The 17,490-nt window shown below is 32.6% G+C and overlaps 1 protein-coding gene across 12 annotated transcripts in view; it reads right to left on the bottom strand.

The window, feature by feature from the left end:
- The window catches only part of LOC133206391 (golgin subfamily B member 1-like), a 48,374-nt gene that overhangs the window by 23,053 nt on the left and 7,831 nt on the right, over positions 1-17,490 (bottom strand). For 4 of the 12 annotated variants that reach the window (XM_061342342.1, XM_061342346.1, XM_061342345.1 and 1 more), the window contains exons 3-17: positions 10,556-10,639; positions 10,079-10,165; positions 9,361-9,492; positions 8,450-8,523; positions 7,999-8,107; positions 7,472-7,591; positions 7,063-7,209; positions 6,610-6,693; positions 6,457-6,474; positions 4,380-4,463; positions 3,849-4,007; positions 3,196-3,258; positions 2,455-2,538; positions 1,837-1,920; positions 102-176 (exon numbers count right to left, since the gene is read on the bottom strand). In XM_061342342.1, coding sequence (XP_061198326.1) covers positions 102-176; positions 1,837-1,920; positions 2,455-2,538; positions 3,196-3,258; positions 3,849-4,007; positions 4,380-4,463; positions 6,457-6,474; positions 6,610-6,693; positions 7,063-7,209; positions 7,472-7,591; positions 7,999-8,107; positions 8,450-8,523; positions 9,361-9,492; positions 10,079-10,165; positions 10,556-10,639 — 1,404 coding nt within the window. Of the gene's footprint in view, positions 1-101; positions 177-1,836; positions 1,921-2,454; positions 2,539-3,195; positions 3,259-3,848; positions 4,008-4,379; positions 4,464-6,456; positions 6,475-6,609; positions 6,694-7,062; positions 7,210-7,471; positions 7,592-7,998; positions 8,108-8,449; positions 8,524-9,360; positions 9,493-10,078; positions 10,166-10,555; positions 10,640-13,063; positions 13,095-14,049; positions 14,200-17,490 lie in introns of those variants that run through there. The other 8 variants (XM_061342347.1, XM_061342349.1, XM_061342350.1 and 5 more) reach the window with 7 other exon arrangements.

Raw genomic sequence — 17,490 nt, 5'->3', positions numbered from 1 at the left:
ATTTTGATATTTATCTACTGAAGAACTGTGCAAATGATTAAAAATATACTAACAACATACATGCTTGCTTGAATTAATTCTGAAATGAAATGTAGACATACCTCTGAGGTCAGACAGTCTCTAGTGTCCTTGGATGAGATCTGTAATTTCTGGAGGCTGTTGGTCAGTTTCTGAATCTGAAAAATGGTCAAAGATGACATCTTATCTAAAGCTTCAAAATGGAAGTCTGACTGAAAGAACTAAAGACTGCAGGTTAAGATCAGTAAATTTATGAAGAAAATGACTAGGTTACTTAAAAAATAATTTAGTAATTGAAATTCATTTCTTTTCAACCAAAAAAATATGTTTTCATTATAGGGCAAAATATGTTTTCATTATAGGGCACATTGTCAATATTGCTTTGATGGTAATACATGTTAGATGAATCGAAGGGGTTAACGCCTGGTGCTGCGGGTAGGGAATAGATATTCTTTACTGTATTAGAAGTATAAAAACAAGAGGCCCATGGGCCACAATGCTCACCTAAGTCATTATGACCTGTTGATTTTTCCCCCTATATTTTCCTATGTAAAACTTTCAACACCCATTGTGGCCCCACTCTATTCCAAGGGGTCATGATTTGAACAAAACATAATCTACACTACCTGAGGATTTTTCCAAATAAATATAACTGATCATGGGTTTGCTGTTCTTGAGAAGAAGATTTTTAAAGACCTTTCCTATATATTCCTAACTTGTTTGTCCATTGTGGCCCACCCTACCCCAGGGGATCATGATTTGAACCTACACTTCGTAAAGAAGCTTTCACGTACTTTTTATCTTTTCTGGTCCAGTGGCTCTTGAGAAGAAAAGATGCCATTAAATTTTCACTAATTCTTAATTATTTCCCCTTGAAATAGGGTATGAGTCTTCATCTGAAAAAACTACAATCCTCTTCACCCAAGGATGCTTTGTGTCAAGTTTGGTTGAAACTGGCCCAATGGTTGAGAAGAAGTTGAAAATGTGAAACGTTTACAGACAATTGGGCTGACATCAGACAAAATGTGATCAGAAAAGCTTGAGCTTTCAGCTCAAGTGAGCTAAAATTGAAAATGCATATTCAACTACCAATAACAGTGTAATGCTTCAGACATACTTTTTTTCAACATGAAGAGTTTGTTTTCTTTATAAAAAAGCTTTATAATTATCCTTGACAAGGCTTTCTACAGTATCATGTTTTGATAACTTTGTACATTACAACATGCAATTCTGCTTATGTGACAACATTTATATAAGCACAGAACATGCAGCACATAAATGCCAACTGATTTTCATTAGGATTTATCAATTGAAGAAAAAGTATACTGTTGATCATGCAATGTTTATGTAATCACAAGTGAAAAAAAAGAATGATATGGATGAATATGTAAAAAAAAAAAAAAAAAAAAAATCAATGAAAACTAAATTCAATGATAAACAAAATCAATGCCCCCATTAAAATCCTACAACCAAGCCTCAAGACAAGGGACATAACCACTGTACTATCACCCTGTGAACCATTCTGTTAGCTTTCTACTTGTTAAATTTATTACAATACAGACCAACACAAAATAAAACTCAAACACCAGACTATACATAACAAAACCATTAATAAATAGTGAACAATATATATATATATATATATATATATGCACAAGTATTGCCTTCTGCAGATTAAATTGTTAAGAAAATAATAAATGCATTCCACAGACAATTATACATACAATACTTGGCAAATAAAAAAAAACATAAGCTAGGATTAAAAAAAGCTAAGCATGTGCAGGTCACTAGACTGTGGAGCATTTTGCCGCATTCTACCTGTGCCAAAGAGTCAGCATGTTGAGAGCGCAGAGATTGCATTTCTGCTTCCATTCGCGACATCTTGGTTACTGTTGAACTTGCCTGCATGGATTTAATATATTTCAACAGATGAAGAAAGTTAGCAGATTAACGTGAAGAATTTTAATTAAGGCTCTGGCTATACTTGTGAACGCTGAGTTCTGGCACAAATTAAATTTGTTAACATCTATTTCTTCTAGAGAAAATTATGTTATTTCTAGAGAGAAATTTCCTCTTTTGATAACTTAAAAAAGCATTTGCTATATGTATTGGGGGAATCTCATGTACATATTTGTTAAACTTCAGAGTACAGTTTAAAAAAAGGTGAATTCAATTGTAAACAAGCTCTATATATACAACAGCTTGGGAGGGATAGACAATTAATTTTATCTGCTAAAAATAGAGAATATTAAAATCAGATATGGTATTAATGCAAGGATTCACCAGATATATATTAGCTGATATAGCTGCTCAATAAAAAAAAACACCGCTGAATATAATATACAAGTCCGACCTTTGAACTCAGAATAATGGCTTACATGAAATTTACTGTAGAAAATAATGAGTTGTGTTATTTTTAACATTGTTTTTACTTACATCAACCCTGGCTTCATCATAAGCCTTCTTACAAGATGTCAGTTCATCCTCAAAAGCTTTGTTCTTAGCTTCCAGTCTATGAATCTGAAAGCATTCAATAAAATTCATGTAGAAAAGCACAAGAAAGTGCTTTGTATAACCACTTTATTCAGAGGCAATTAAAAATAATCCATTTTTAGTTTTTTAGTGACTATTTTAAGTTTTAAATGATGAATATCAAGCAGAAATCCTAGACATATTACACAAATGATGTCATATGTGATATTCAGATATGACTTTAAGGGAGTACTAATTAAATAGTGCCACTCCAGGAAAGCAAACAATAATTGTATACAGTAACAGTATTAAAAGTTTATAAAGATGTAACGGGGTTATAACTGAAATCTAACATTGTTAAGTACATTTACACAATTCTGAAGAAAATGTCAACTCATTTTTATAGACTTCAACAAAAACAGACCAATTATATAATTTACATACAGTTTTTTTTTCTTTAAGTTGAAGTCTGTGTCAGAGAAGGCTAAGAACTATATAAAAACCACAACAAAACTGAACTAGCCATGCCAAAAAAAAGAGTATTTACATGCTTGGTTAATTCATACATGGTAATAAATAAATAAACATAAGCTGACCTGTTTGAAATGAAATTAAAGGGTAGAGTTAATTTGGTTTGCGTGAAGAGAGGATACAACACAATGTGATTATATTAGTATACACAAAGCATAGGACCACCCAGATTACCTCGTCCTCTAAGTGTTTTTTCTGGTCCTTCATTTGATTGACATTACAAGACTGTTGGTCCAGCTAGACAGACAAACAGACGATACAGATACAAATCCGAATATCTATAGCATTTACATTGAAATATGATGCCAATAGCTACTTTTAAAAAAATGCTTGACTGATTGTTGGCAGTTTTATGAAAAAAAGCCACTTCTTTTGCATATATTAATAACAACTTTTGGCAGGTTAAGTTTTCTTCTCCCCTAAGATTTAAACATTGAACCTATATGATCAATTTTTTCCCCATCCCACAAATGTAGAATTTTATCCCAGATGAACTTTAACAGTGATCAATTAAACTGTCAAAAAGACAGTCAGATGGGTCTGAAAAAAATGGCACATGTCCCAAACTGCTGGGATACAAATCCTATGAAGTACATGTAATAACCTACTAATTGGTAAAATGCTGAGCAATATTTGTGTAGCAAACTACTTTCACTTTTATAATGTACAAAAACATAACTGTGATTCATTAAAATTTCATAAACAGTAAACTTCTCAAGATTTAAGATTTCATTAACTTAAGCTTGGAATATTATACATAATTGCCGACTATCACTGCAGTTCTAATCTATATGCCTAACTACTAGAATTCATCAACGCATTCATACCTCACTAACTGCAGCATCTCGTTTTTCCTGGAGTTGAAGCACGTCTCGTCGTAGTTTTTGTATTGTATCATCTCTCCTAGCCAACTCAGACTTGAGCACTTCATGGTGATCTTTGGTGGATAACTGACTTTCCCGAATTCTCTCTTGAAGGATACCCATCTGTAAACAATCAACTCAACTTCAAAGAAAATTATACAGTGACATGAAAACACAATTTCTATAATTTTTTTATCATTAACATTTGAGTTTTTCCACATCTTTTTTTTTTTTGTGGGGGGGGGGGGGGTGTATTTCATTTTAATTGTTAACCTTACTTTTTTCTTATCTCCAACTTTTATATATTTGGAGATTCAAGCTATGTCAGTAAGCCTACAGATCAATACAATTTCTATTATTGAATTGAATATAGTTTTAATAACCTAACATTACATTGCTGTATTGCACTATATTATAAAACTGCATTTCATGTCAGTAAATCCAATATAGATAACTTTATTTTAAACATAACCCTCTGTAGCTATCACACTATACCTCCTCCAGGGCCTTCCTTCTCTGGTCTTTGGATTCATGGAGCTCATTTTCTAATGTTCGGATTCTTCTTTCATAGTGATTTACCTAAAATGTGTACAAATTACATTTATATATCAATTCATGGATGAGATAACGAGCAATAAATGAAGAAATACAATTACATACAGCATTACCCAAAATAGAGATTTATCAAATGGGGATGTGTTGTCCGATGCCATCAGAGAAAATATTTAGATAAACACATTTTTTTTCATGATACATAATTCACTGTTGTGCAATAAAGCAATTTAACAATTCAAAACTGATTCCTTCATACAGAAAATTTAATTCATGAACCAATCCACTCTGAAGCACATTTAATTTCATCACTGAATTTCTGAAAAAGTCAGCACAGCACTATTCAAAAGACACAGGGTGTAATCTTTTTTTTCCATTCAATACACTATTCCAGTTAGAGATATTCCTGTCAGATTGAATTTCACTCCTTGTGGCTGTAACTAATTACTTAAGTACAATCCAGGATCCAGCCATTGTGTATTAATTTTTGAAAATGGCTAAAAAATAATTATTTTTTCATTCAAGGTGTCCTTGGCATGTTTTTGTAGTTTGCAGAAAAAGGCCCTTCTTAAATCAACATTCTTTGGAAGCCTGAACTTCGCACACACACCAGCTTATACCAAAATGTTCATAGAGGAGAACCAGATAATGTTTAAAACTCCATAAATCAATATTGATCAAGATTTACCCATTCATATTATCCAAATACAGTCTGGGACAATTAGATAAAAAATATCAAATAGGTGTAAATTGAGAGTTCTTTGTGTTTTAATAGTCTATTATTTCATACTACATAATTCTGATAAAGACATTTCAGTAAGACTTTTTAATAAGGGCAATGGATTTAATGCTATTTGTGTTTACAATAGTCACTTATACATAATTGTGATTAGGCATCTCTCTCTGCTTTATCCATGTCTATGAATAAAGTACATGTATTATTATGGTACTGAAGGTTCCAATTAGTTTAGACTAATAGGAATAATCAAAACATTGTGGCAGATGGGTTTTTGAAGATAAAATTTATGCAATAAATATAGAGACTCTATAGCTGTAATGCCATTTTTAGTAAAAGTTTTACAGTTTGTAACTTTGTCTCATAAAAGGTAAGAGTCTTTCCACTTCTAAAATGATCTTCCATTTTTTCCATCGTTTGGTGCTGAGATGTTTACCCTTAATTATCTGATTTTTATGTAAGAGTTTCTTCTTGTCAGTATTGGTATTTATATGTCCTAATGTTTTACAACAAAACATAATCTAATTAATGAATTGACTGAACCATACATTGATAACAGTTGGGTGGTACACATAATTGCCACAGATTGTTACCTATTGATTTAAATTCTGTTGGCACTAACAAAATGGAACAAGTCAGGACATGAATTTTTATTTAAATATCTGAGTTAACAGTCTTAAAATCTCTCAAGATTAAAAGTATAATTTTTTTTCCTGCAAAAAATAAATAAACTAGAACCTGATATCCACCTAAAGATACTATATGCATCTATCAATCTGATGTCATAAATTTATAACAAATTGATGTGTCTGAAAAAGACTTGCCAAAATAATGTGCAATTAAACTAATAGCAATATCTAATCATGCACTGCATATTGTTGAGGATTCTATATTTTCACATTTTCTTATTAAAAGCATAACAAACCACATCATAAAGCCATTATATCTATACTCCATGAGAACTTTTACTAAATTCCAATAAGATGTGATACATATGTATAATCTATTATGGAAAAAGTCATGCACTGTGAAATTCACTATTTTGATCTAGATATACCCATATATATAACCACTGAAATTTTATACTGTTTTTTTTTTTTTTTTTTTTTTTTTTTTTGCATTTAATTAAGAGATGCTACAATTTCAACGTCAACATTTCTTAAAAGATCTCCTTATAGAAATACATGTTTTACAAAAAGAGTAGCATCAGAAGTGTGATGGACATTTAAGCTGCTATGGACACTGGAGGGAAACTGAGAGCATGCCAAAGCAATGTCAACTTACTTTGTCTTGAAGACCAACCTAATTCCAGGACAAAATTACACAGTCAAAAATACTTCACCTAATCAGTACTTTTCTGCTTAAGAATTTACATGGTATACCATTATTATTACCACATAGTGCATTTAACTTTGTACGAGTTGCTAGGATACTTACATCATGTGATACTTGTGAGTACTTTTCTTTGCTCATGGAAAGCTCATTTCTCAACTGACGAATGGTATCATCTGCCTTTCCACTCTGAAAAAGAATCCCTTTTTATTGATGACTATGAAATTGTCGAGGAGGAAATGATGACCATACAAAACATAGACAACCTTTCACATTTCCCATTGTACAACCCCCCCCCCCCCCCCCCACCCCAAAAAAAACTTCATAATGACATCCTGTTCATTTAGATGTAGATAATCTATGAGATTACCTATTCCTTCCTATATCTTAATACAATTCATGTATTATTATGAAATTTATATCTAATTTAAGAATTGTTTAAGTTATTGTATAACAACTCTACCAATAATTGATTTGGTTGGCAGTAAGATACCAAGAAGAATACAGTTAAGGGTTATAATAACAGATCCCCAATTATCAGAGAACCTTATGGATTACCTCCCCTGCCAGGTAGCGCTGTTTTTCCTGCAGCATTTTGATTGATTGCTGATGTGTGGTGATCTCAGAGTCCCGTCTTGAGATCTCCTTGTGTAGATCATGTAACTGGGATTGTAGGGAATTCATTTTCCTTTCACGATTTGAAACCTGAAAATAAATTTTAAAAAACCTGCATTTCATTCAACACATAGTGAGCCCAATTGTTCAAACTCGTAAGCAATATTGAGAGATAGTAACGCAGAAAAATAGGAAAAAACTGCTTTTAATCATTGACCTGATAACCCCCCTGCCCCTCTTTTGATATTTCTGATGCTATATTCAAAAAATGACAATATTTCTTTACTAATTCAAAGACAGTAGCTTGTTATGTTTCCCTTTCATTACTACTGTTTCTGTGATCCATACACACCTCTAGCTGAAGGTCCTCCACTCTCTGTTCTGCTCGTCTGAGGTCCGTTTTGAGCTGCATGACAGTGTAGTCTTTATCTGACTGACTAGATGTGGAGGAATCGGCATCCTCTGGTCTCCTCTGGAAAGAATTTATTACTATACAGTTTAGCTCTAAGTATATATATGAATCTACCCTTAATCTGCATTTACAATTCAAAATACAATTAATTATTGATCTCCAACCAATTAGCTATAAAAAAAAATATCACAGCGGGAACTAAGCAGTACTAGATAAAAATCTGTGTATATTTACATGAAATACTGTAGATCATTTAATTTTCACGAAACCTTATTTTCGCGAGATTGTTATTTGGTATTTATAAGCAAGACAAAATTTTCACGAATTTCAGTCATTGCTCTATATAATACAAAAAAAAACGTGAGACTGAAATTTTCGTGAGCAGACAGTCTCGTGTAAATCTCATGAACAAAAAGTGATTTACGGTAATGTATTCAACATCGCTGTCCAAGTTACAAGTAGTTTACCTTAGAACGAATAGAGGCTTCTCTACTAAGCTGCTCCAGTTGTTCATCTTTCCTGCGTAACTGTTCCTTCAAGTTCCTGAGTTGTTCATCTAATGCTTCATCACTACCTCTGTATTTTTACAATTGCATTTTCATTTCAAACTTTAACATAAATTTAAACATTAGCTATTTTCATTAATCTATTGCTATATTTGACCCAAAATTGAGGTGCACACCACACAAGTGAAAACTATAAACACACTTTAATGGTACAGTGAAACTTGTCTAATCTGGATGTTGTGTATTCTGAAACCTTGCCCAATATGATGTAACATTTAGTCCATTTCTTTCAAAATGTTGTCCAAGGTGGAATGTTGCCTAATGCAACCAATTTCTTTGGAACCAGTGGTGTCCTGATTAGAGGAGTTTTACTGCAGTTCAACTTCTTTAAAATTCTTGAAAAAATACTCACATTCTTGTTAAAGGTTCCCTCACGACACCAAAGACTTGTTCCTTCGAAAGTTCACGAAATCGAACATTGTCAATCTGAAATACAAGATATTCCACATTACTTTGAATTCATTATATTACTGGCATTCCACTGTACAGAAATAAGAGTGAAATTTTACATTTTGCATGGACATCTTTACATCCACTGAAATATAATTTGACAATCAAAAAAAAAATATTTCAATGTTATTCTTTTACAACAGTGACATAAAGACTTATGTCTTAGTGTGAATTAATATTAATATTGTCTTAATTAGCTTCTTGAAAGGTTCAACAATACTAATTAATTCATCTACTTTTCAGGCCCTGTGCTCTGATAGAATCTTGAAAAGTTTGATAGGCTATACAATACTAGGTCTTGTGCCACCTTAAGCTCCTCCAGTGATTGCATCTTGAAGGATTTGAAAACCTAAACAATAGCATGTCCTGTGACTGAGAGGCATCCAATAAAAATAAGGATACAAATGCTGTAAGGCTAGATCAGGACTGTACACAAGTGCCCATGTCCAAAGAACAAGATACCATCTTGAGAGGTTGAGGGGTGACACACTTGGGCCATTCTGAACACTATGGATTTATTGCATCCTTGCTGAACTATCTAGTTAAAGCACTGGCACATGAACCAACAATCCAGAGTCTGATAAGGCACTTAAAGTTGACTTGGAGGAGGGTAGAGTTGACATCAGCACAAAGGACAGGGCCATAACAGTAGTATCTGATTATTATCAGTATATTTTACTTGAATTACAAAGCAATGACTAAACATTCTTCAGATTCTGTCAATGCATAATATATCAGTTGGACAAGAGTTCAATTTGTTTGCATAGCTAATCATTTTGTGTTAGGACCCCCTGTTGAAGACCAATGCCCTACCTCCCATTTCCCTGTGTTCCTGGCAGTTCTGACCACTGTTAACAGCTGGTCAATATCATGGTTAAGATTGGAGTTCTCATCCCGAATTCGAGCATTACTCTCTTCTTGGCGATGGATTCTTTGTTGTAAATCCTAATAAAAGCATAAAACAAATAGAAATTAGACAACGGCATAAGCATACAATAAATATTTGGTGGAAAATGTACACCATAGCACTATTGGGTTTTTTTTTTTAAAGGAAATATCCAAAGAGTACAAGGAATCAAACTCTACTATATTTTCAATATGGTGTACTTAGAAATTAATCATCCCCATATAATATGACGAGAAAGGTTTTACAAATCAATATCTAAACAAATCAGAAAATCTGTATCAACTGTATACATAGAAACTTTTGCTCCTTTTGCCTTCGTCAGCAGGCAAAATTCATGGTAATCTCTTTTTTAAAACAACAGTGTTCTGAACAATAAAAAAAATGAGGCAAGACCTTTTGCACATGTGATAGGTCAGAAACAACACAGAGCAAAAAATAACCCTGTATACAGTATACTCTTGTAATTTAAACCTTCAAATAAACATGTCGTATTAAACAGTGCAAAAACAGGCATGCTTAACTATATTCACAAATCAAAAAATTCTTTTGCTTTGTAAGTGCCAATTTAAAAAGCCAGACTGAGTTTCTAATCATGCAATTTGGTAGCCATGCCACATTGAATACCCCATTGTAAATGGTCTGTTCTGATCTTTGGTAAGAAGAGGAAGTTTGCTGTACTGAGGACATTCGTACTGAGAACTCGGACTTGTTCTGTAAGCAGCATATTTAGCATCAGGGTTGGACAAAGAAAACTTTTTACAAATTTCTTTTTTTGAAGAAAATATGAAATTTTTTTTTGAGCTCATTAAGATACAACACCCACAAGACATTGGTAGATAATGGTAATCCAGTGGGTTAATACTGTTTATGAATTTAACATTTGTGACATCATTATTTCATACATAACACAGGACAGGTCATTGATATATCATAATGCTACACAAACTTCATTAACAATGTACTTGAAATTTCTCCAAGCATTGGTTGCAAGTTGACCAGATAATCTGTGCTTTGGGATGGATGGTGTCCAGTTAATGACATACATTATTTTCCTCTATAGTAAGTTTATTCTATGGTTAAATGTGTGACATACAGTGTTACCTCTAGTAAGTTTTCGGCTCTGGTTTTCTCTATGGTTAGGGCGCGGAGCTCTCTTTCCAGCTCCCTGGTTTTGGTGATATGATCCTGCAATGAACAACAGACCTCTTAAATTAAATCTTTACATTCAGGGTTAAATCAAGCTTCCATCATATTTCAAGTTTTTATTCTACTTGCATCATGTGAAATTTGTTTAAAAACTTTCCAACACCAATGTCTTTTTCTTTGAGAAAATTAATGGTTAAAACAGAAATTACTAAAAATTTCTTAAGAATTTGCCTGCATGTACTTTTGGGCATGCTGGTGGACCAGAGTTTCATACAATATACTAACCAGTATTTGTATTATACAGAATGATTTTACAATACATAAGTTCTGTACTCTCTTATTTTTTCCCAGTACATTATTTTCATGACATTTTTGTACCAAAAGTGAGGGGTTCTCTCAGTAGATAGTGTATGAAAAAAGCTCATGTTTTACAATTGTACAATGTACAACAAAATTGTTGTATAATTTGTAGTACAATTTTGTTCTGTTCAAAAATTGTATGTGTTGCCATGATGAATTGTGTATACAAATGATGCTGCTAGTTCAGCAATTTCACGTAAACCTGTGTATAGGTACTTAAATTATCATCAATATTGAAACAGGATATATATGAATTTTTTATTAAAACTAAACAACCTAAGGATAACATTTCAGTATTGTAGTCCTCTGAGGTTAAATACCGCTACATGCATGTCTAAACATGAAATAATCCCCTAGTCAATAGACAGAAAATTAATAACTCAATAAACTGCAGACACACTCCTCCACTTGTAATCCTCTCCTAATACATGTTTTTATCTTTCATGGAGCATTTAATGAAAAAAAAATTAAGATTTAACAAGTAAAGGTCTATTGATAGACTCATCGTCTTTCCCTGAATGCTTGTGGCCCTATTTCAAAGAACTGACTTCCAAGTTTAAAAATCTTTGAACAGCATAAAAACTGATCTGGATTACCATATTTTAAATATTTTAAGTAAAGTGAAATCCACAAAGTAATATCTAAACAATGAAAGGAAAAGAAAGAAATAGAAATATATACAATGGACTTTTATAAAGAAAATCCAAATTCCATTAAAATTCAACGTCAATTGCAATTAGGGATCACTGAGACATAACCTCTTATGTAAGGAATCCTGTAAAATTTCTTTGTTCTGTTCAATCACCACTGCAACAACAGTAATCAGAATTAATACTTTAAAATACCTGATAACTAAGAAAATTACTATGAATACTTAAATAATTGCAGTAATGTTTACACCGTGATATTTCTTTTACTGATCATTGACATTACTCCCGAGTACAACAGTTTCTTAAATATTGTTTCTTTTCTTCCCACTCGATGCACCAATATGTTGTAGTACATGTAGTTGCACAAATACCCAACCAATGGTCAATTCTAGGTGACCAAAAGACTGCAGACTTGCAAGATTACTGTAATCTGGTTGGTAACTTTTGTAATGGTTAATAACTTCCACTCTCTAGTAGGTCAGAGTTGCAAGTAGTAGCCATTACAGTTTTACATTGAAGACTCATATCAGAGATTTTTTTTATCTATATGCTTAGAAAGGAAAAAACAAACTAGATTTCACCTTGATAAACCATATACACACAAAGGTCCAATAAAATCATTTAGCTAGTGAACCAAGAATGATAAGGTTGTTTGCAATGGACTTCAAATCAAATAAACACCTCTGCATGAGAGGGCAACACCACTTTATCAATATTAGAAGTGTATTAAATTTTGCAGTTTTCCTCTATCAGTCAAATTTTTCTGCATGGTTCCTAATTCCCTCAGTTTCAAAAGTACTACATGTACTATCAATTGGTTCAGCTTGTGCACTTGAAGTCATTTTCAGTCAACCTATACCCTAATGCACAATATAACACACATTTTGTCAACCTTTTCTGACAAACTGATATAATTGCAAAGTTTTGTTTTTCAAGATTTCAACAACCAAGAAACATTTTTCATGTTGTGAATGCTTTGTTTGTGGAAAGCATTGGTCTCTCAGCCCCAAATTAAACTAAAATCATGTAACAAATACTTCATTCTGACCAACTCGAAACCACACATATCAGATAATGAATATAAGGGGCCCTGGTATCAAAACAAAATCAAATTCCTTTTACAAATGTTTAAATGTTTCTTTTATATCTAAGCACCTAGTCCCCGATCAAATAGCCGATTCAATAATATCAGACCTTTATCAAACTAAAATGTATCCAAATAAGAGGCAATTGTATGTGTCTAAAACCAGAAACCAATTCCCTTAGTCCAAGCTTAAATTTTATTTACAATGCACCAAGTTACACTGTGTAATATCTAATATTAATTAAATGGTTTAAACAGTTCCTTGATTTAAAAATGTTGAGAAGTTTCACAAGTATTCAATATGAAATATCTTTGCACAGGAGAAAAAAAAATGCAAGAAAAAGACATGATAATCATTTTAGAACTTACTTTAATAGGACTTTTTCTGGACATGTTTTGAATTCCGCAAGTTAAGAAATTAACATAATATACCCCAAGCTTAAAGACAGAATAATCATATCACAGGCACATCCATTCCAGAAATCCGAGATTCAAGATACAGCCTCACTATATAACATAATCAAATAATCCATTTTTATAAGCGTGAGAACTCGAGAGGTTCCAGTCCATTATCTATCATGGTCCCATAATTTTGGTGTTTGACCAAAGAGAGATTTGGAAACACGACTGGTTTTAACCTTGGATAAGGCTCGAGTCAATCTACCTGGAATCTTTCTGCTGGGCGACTCTTTATCTAACTCATCCAATTCATTCCGAGCCAAAAGACGACTATTGACACTTTTTGTAGCATTACTAGATCCCATTGATATATCAATGTAAACATTACTAGGGTCAAGTAAAGTGGTAATGAACAATGCAGTTGCATAATTAAGCAAGCATTTACATTGTGACAAAGTCAATTAAGCTAACTAACCAGTGTTATCAAAGCATTAAAAAATGGTTTCTTGGTAGAATAAATAAGATTTCCCCCACTTGATCTTTTTATAGCATCATGAATTACCGCAGATACCAATTTTTTTGTGAGTAAATGTATGGAAGAGATTATGAGCATGTTAACTTATGTACTCAGTAATTATGTAATATATAAATAAGGTATCTTCTTACATTCTTATAACACAACGTAATATACACAATACTGCATAAATTAGCAGTATAATGTTAATATGCAAATACTTTTACTTTCCCTCCCCATCCTCCCTCTCCCCTCACCCCTCCCCTCATCTCACCCTTTGTCCAACACAGTCACACATATCCCTTACGGGTCAGAAATGTACTTGTCTGTGTACTTGTCTAACATTGTCTTAAAAACCATAAAAGTTCTAAATCTAAATCAAAAAAATTTAAAATGGGACATATTGCATAACAAATTCAAAGTAAATGAGACAGTTCCTTACAGCTCCCTGCTGGCCATGCTGGGTCTGGTCCACAGGTTCTCTCCACGTCACTTTCTTGTTGGACACTGGGCTCCTTGATCGGCCAGGATAGCTGTATCCTCCCCTATCCATGCCTGGATGGATAGGATACTATATCCACACACCAACAAAGGATATAATTCCTCACATAACACTCCAAAACATCTCGCACTATCCACTGATGTAAACACCCCGAATCAAACTGTCGACTACATGAAATCTTATCCCCAGTTCAATTTTAGAACCTCAGCTCTGCCATAAAACATGCATATTAATAACGCAACTGTAAATCCTCTTTTCACTCACACAACAACAAAAGAACAATATTTGAACAGCTTAATGTCTGCAATAATCCCAAGGTTCACTGGGGTATACATTCAAAAATCGCCCTCATAAAGACACTAAAGTAAAACTGTTCAGCAAGAAAAAGGGGACTTGAATAGTTAAATGGTCTCATGAAATAGATGAAATTGAATTGATAGTTCAAAGTTTAAGCTTCATGAATACTGCATGGATGAATATGAATTGTTTGTAAAAATGTTATCTCTGTTTTCACTGGGGCGGGAAGTTTGTACGCGCATAATCTGACATGCTGTCACACGCCATTCTTATAATGCCCGCTATAGAACGGTGTGGTTTACCTTTAAGTCACAGCATAATAACGGGTACAAACAATAACCATTTCTCTAATGCCTTTTAAACTGGCCAAAAACTAATTTGGTGACACAAGACTTATTACCCTTTTGGGCATTTAAAATTCCCCTCCTCTTTATTGTTCAGTTGTTATATCATTTGTTTCTTTAACTCAAAAACGAATTCTGGCTTACATGTATTAGGTCACCATTTTTTAATTCAGGTATTTCATTCTGAAATTTACTATGCATAAATGTGCACAAAAAATTCACAATGTTCTGTGAACAAAACAAACAATGTTAATTATGCTACTTGTCTGCAGTCCATAAGTCTTTCCAGGAAATGGGAAAAAAGCACACCTCTTGGTAGCTCTTTTATATTTCTTTTTTTATAATTGACCTTATAAGCCTACTCCATTAGGTACCTCCATTTCCTAACTTTCTTTTTACATGCTCTCTATTTGTTTTAATAAGTATGTATTGAAAGTGACTCTGTCCATAAACTTTTAATGCATGATTGTTGGAACTATGAAAAATATGTACTGTACAGTTAAATTACAGATCATACTGTAAATACATTAAAGGATTGAGGAATACAATGGCATTTCTACAGAGTTCTCTCATAAATGCTTTTTTTCCCCTTTTTTCCCCTATTATCAGGTAAAAAGCCTCATCTTATTAATGCAGTCATAAACAGCAATATCTTACAAAACTGAAGTCTGCCTTTAAATATGTTTATCCAAATATAGAATTTCTCTACATTATGTATACATGTAGTTGCTCAAACAATCCCTTTTGTGTAACAGTACAAATATTTTATATAAGTATCAAATCTTCTAGTTTATAACATCAATTACCTACATGTATATGTTTAGAGTTCTGTATCAATAGCATGAAATTTAGCATGTAAACAAAATTTCCAGTTGAATGCAAAATAACATATAACCCCCCCCCCCTCCCATTCCACCTATTCTGTCTTTCAATTTCTTCTTATAGATCAGTAATCTCTCTTTTTTTCTACTAGAATTAAGGTGCACCTTCAAGTTGCTGCATGCTTTCAGGAGCAGTTTTAATAAGCATTCATGAGTTGCTCCCCTTTTGATCAAGTAGTAGAAGATGTTTTCATGCTAAATCAAATAGACTTCAAAATCACTTTTCCTCACACCTGGATAATATATTCAACTTTCTTTTCACTGCAATTAACTAGAAAACTGACCAGTCAACAAGGGCCCCGTCGAGGGGTAGAAATATAAGAGTGCAGCTTACAGAATAAGAATTTTAATTGATTACAAAAATTTAAAAATATATGAAGAAGAATATGCAATAACAACTGTATTTATAAAATTAAAATTTCAAGATAATTCCTAAATATCCAACAACCTGTAAAGAGTATCCCTGTATTTACATAAGGCAGTAAAACACATCATATCTATAATAACTCAATTAAATGTATATTCAAACAAGAATAAAGCATGTGTTTTCAAATATCACCTAGGCTTGACCTTAACTTCAAAACAAACATCAGTTGCAGACAAAGGTTAATTTATCTTAAAGTAACAAATAAAGATAAGCCTGGAAAATTTTCTGCCCAAGACAAGATAATTAATCCCAAGGGATTAATTGTACTGCTCTCTTATCCTTTTCTTCCAAGTTTACAATAAGAACTCTTTCAGTAATGATAGAATGAGTTTATTATTGGACTACCCGTTAAAATTAATAGTATTCTTGAATTTACAACAGCAGGCAAAAAAAAATATGACTAAATAAATAAAATAAATAAATAAAAAAAAAAAAAATTAAAAAAAAAACATATCTTTATGTATATCTTGTTTTTAGAATTCAATAAAATCATAACTCATTGTATATTTTACCAATATAAAGTATGAACATTATTTAAATCCACATTTCAGAGAATGTAAACATCATTCAGAATTGACCTTAACTTCAAAATAAACTTCATTTGCAGACAGAGGTGTTAATTAATCTCAATTTGAGAGAAAGAGATAATGCTTTGGATTTTCTTCAAGACGAACGTTAATTAATCCCATGGGACTAGTTGCAGCTTTCATAGTTTACAATTGGAACATTCTCAGCAGTTATCTCTCTTTGCCCTGGCATTCATTCTAATGTAAAGTTAAAGAGTCTACCCCACCACCCCAGCTCCAAACTGCATGACATAGAGAACCAAACTTAGCATCAAAATATGTCTTACTGCCTCTTCAACCAACATACCAAATTTGAACTTAATTGGTCAACAACAAAAAAAGTTATTAGAAAAAAACAGAAAAATTGTGGATGGAAGAATGACAGACAGACAGACAGACAGAGTGATTACTATAGGGCACCCGCAAATCCTTGCGGGGCCCTAATTATTTTCATTCTTTTTGAAAGCAATGTCAACCAAGTAACATTTTAAAACTTGATCAATAGCTTAGTTATATCATATTTCATGATTAAATTTTCAATGTCAGCTTTATTAAGGTATTCACGTATTCATTAAGCATCCACCTATAGAGTGAAATCTGTAATAGTTCACTGTAGTATATCAGGTGGTACCCATATTGACATACAGTTGAACTTCAATTTCTCAAACACCTAATTAATTAAAACAGAGATCGAATGCATGTACTCTTGGAAGTTGAAGTTTTCTATTTATTGAAAAGAAATGTTTCAGAAACATACCATATATGCCCCCCGTGTGGCAATATTGAAAAGGATAACTTTAAATTTAGAATGTCCATAATGATAGTGAAAAAATGGGTTATCTCAATCTTATTTAACTTAGACACTG

This window comes from Saccostrea echinata, unplaced genomic scaffold (genome assembly GCF_033153115.1).
Source record: "Saccostrea echinata isolate AGI-Se365-2 ecotype Australia unplaced genomic scaffold, CSIRO_AGI_Sech_v1 ptg000054l, whole genome shotgun sequence".
NCBI classification, from domain to species: domain Eukaryota; kingdom Metazoa; phylum Mollusca; class Bivalvia; order Ostreida; family Ostreidae; genus Saccostrea; species Saccostrea echinata.
This window is presented reverse-complemented; position numbering and strand designations above follow the sequence as displayed.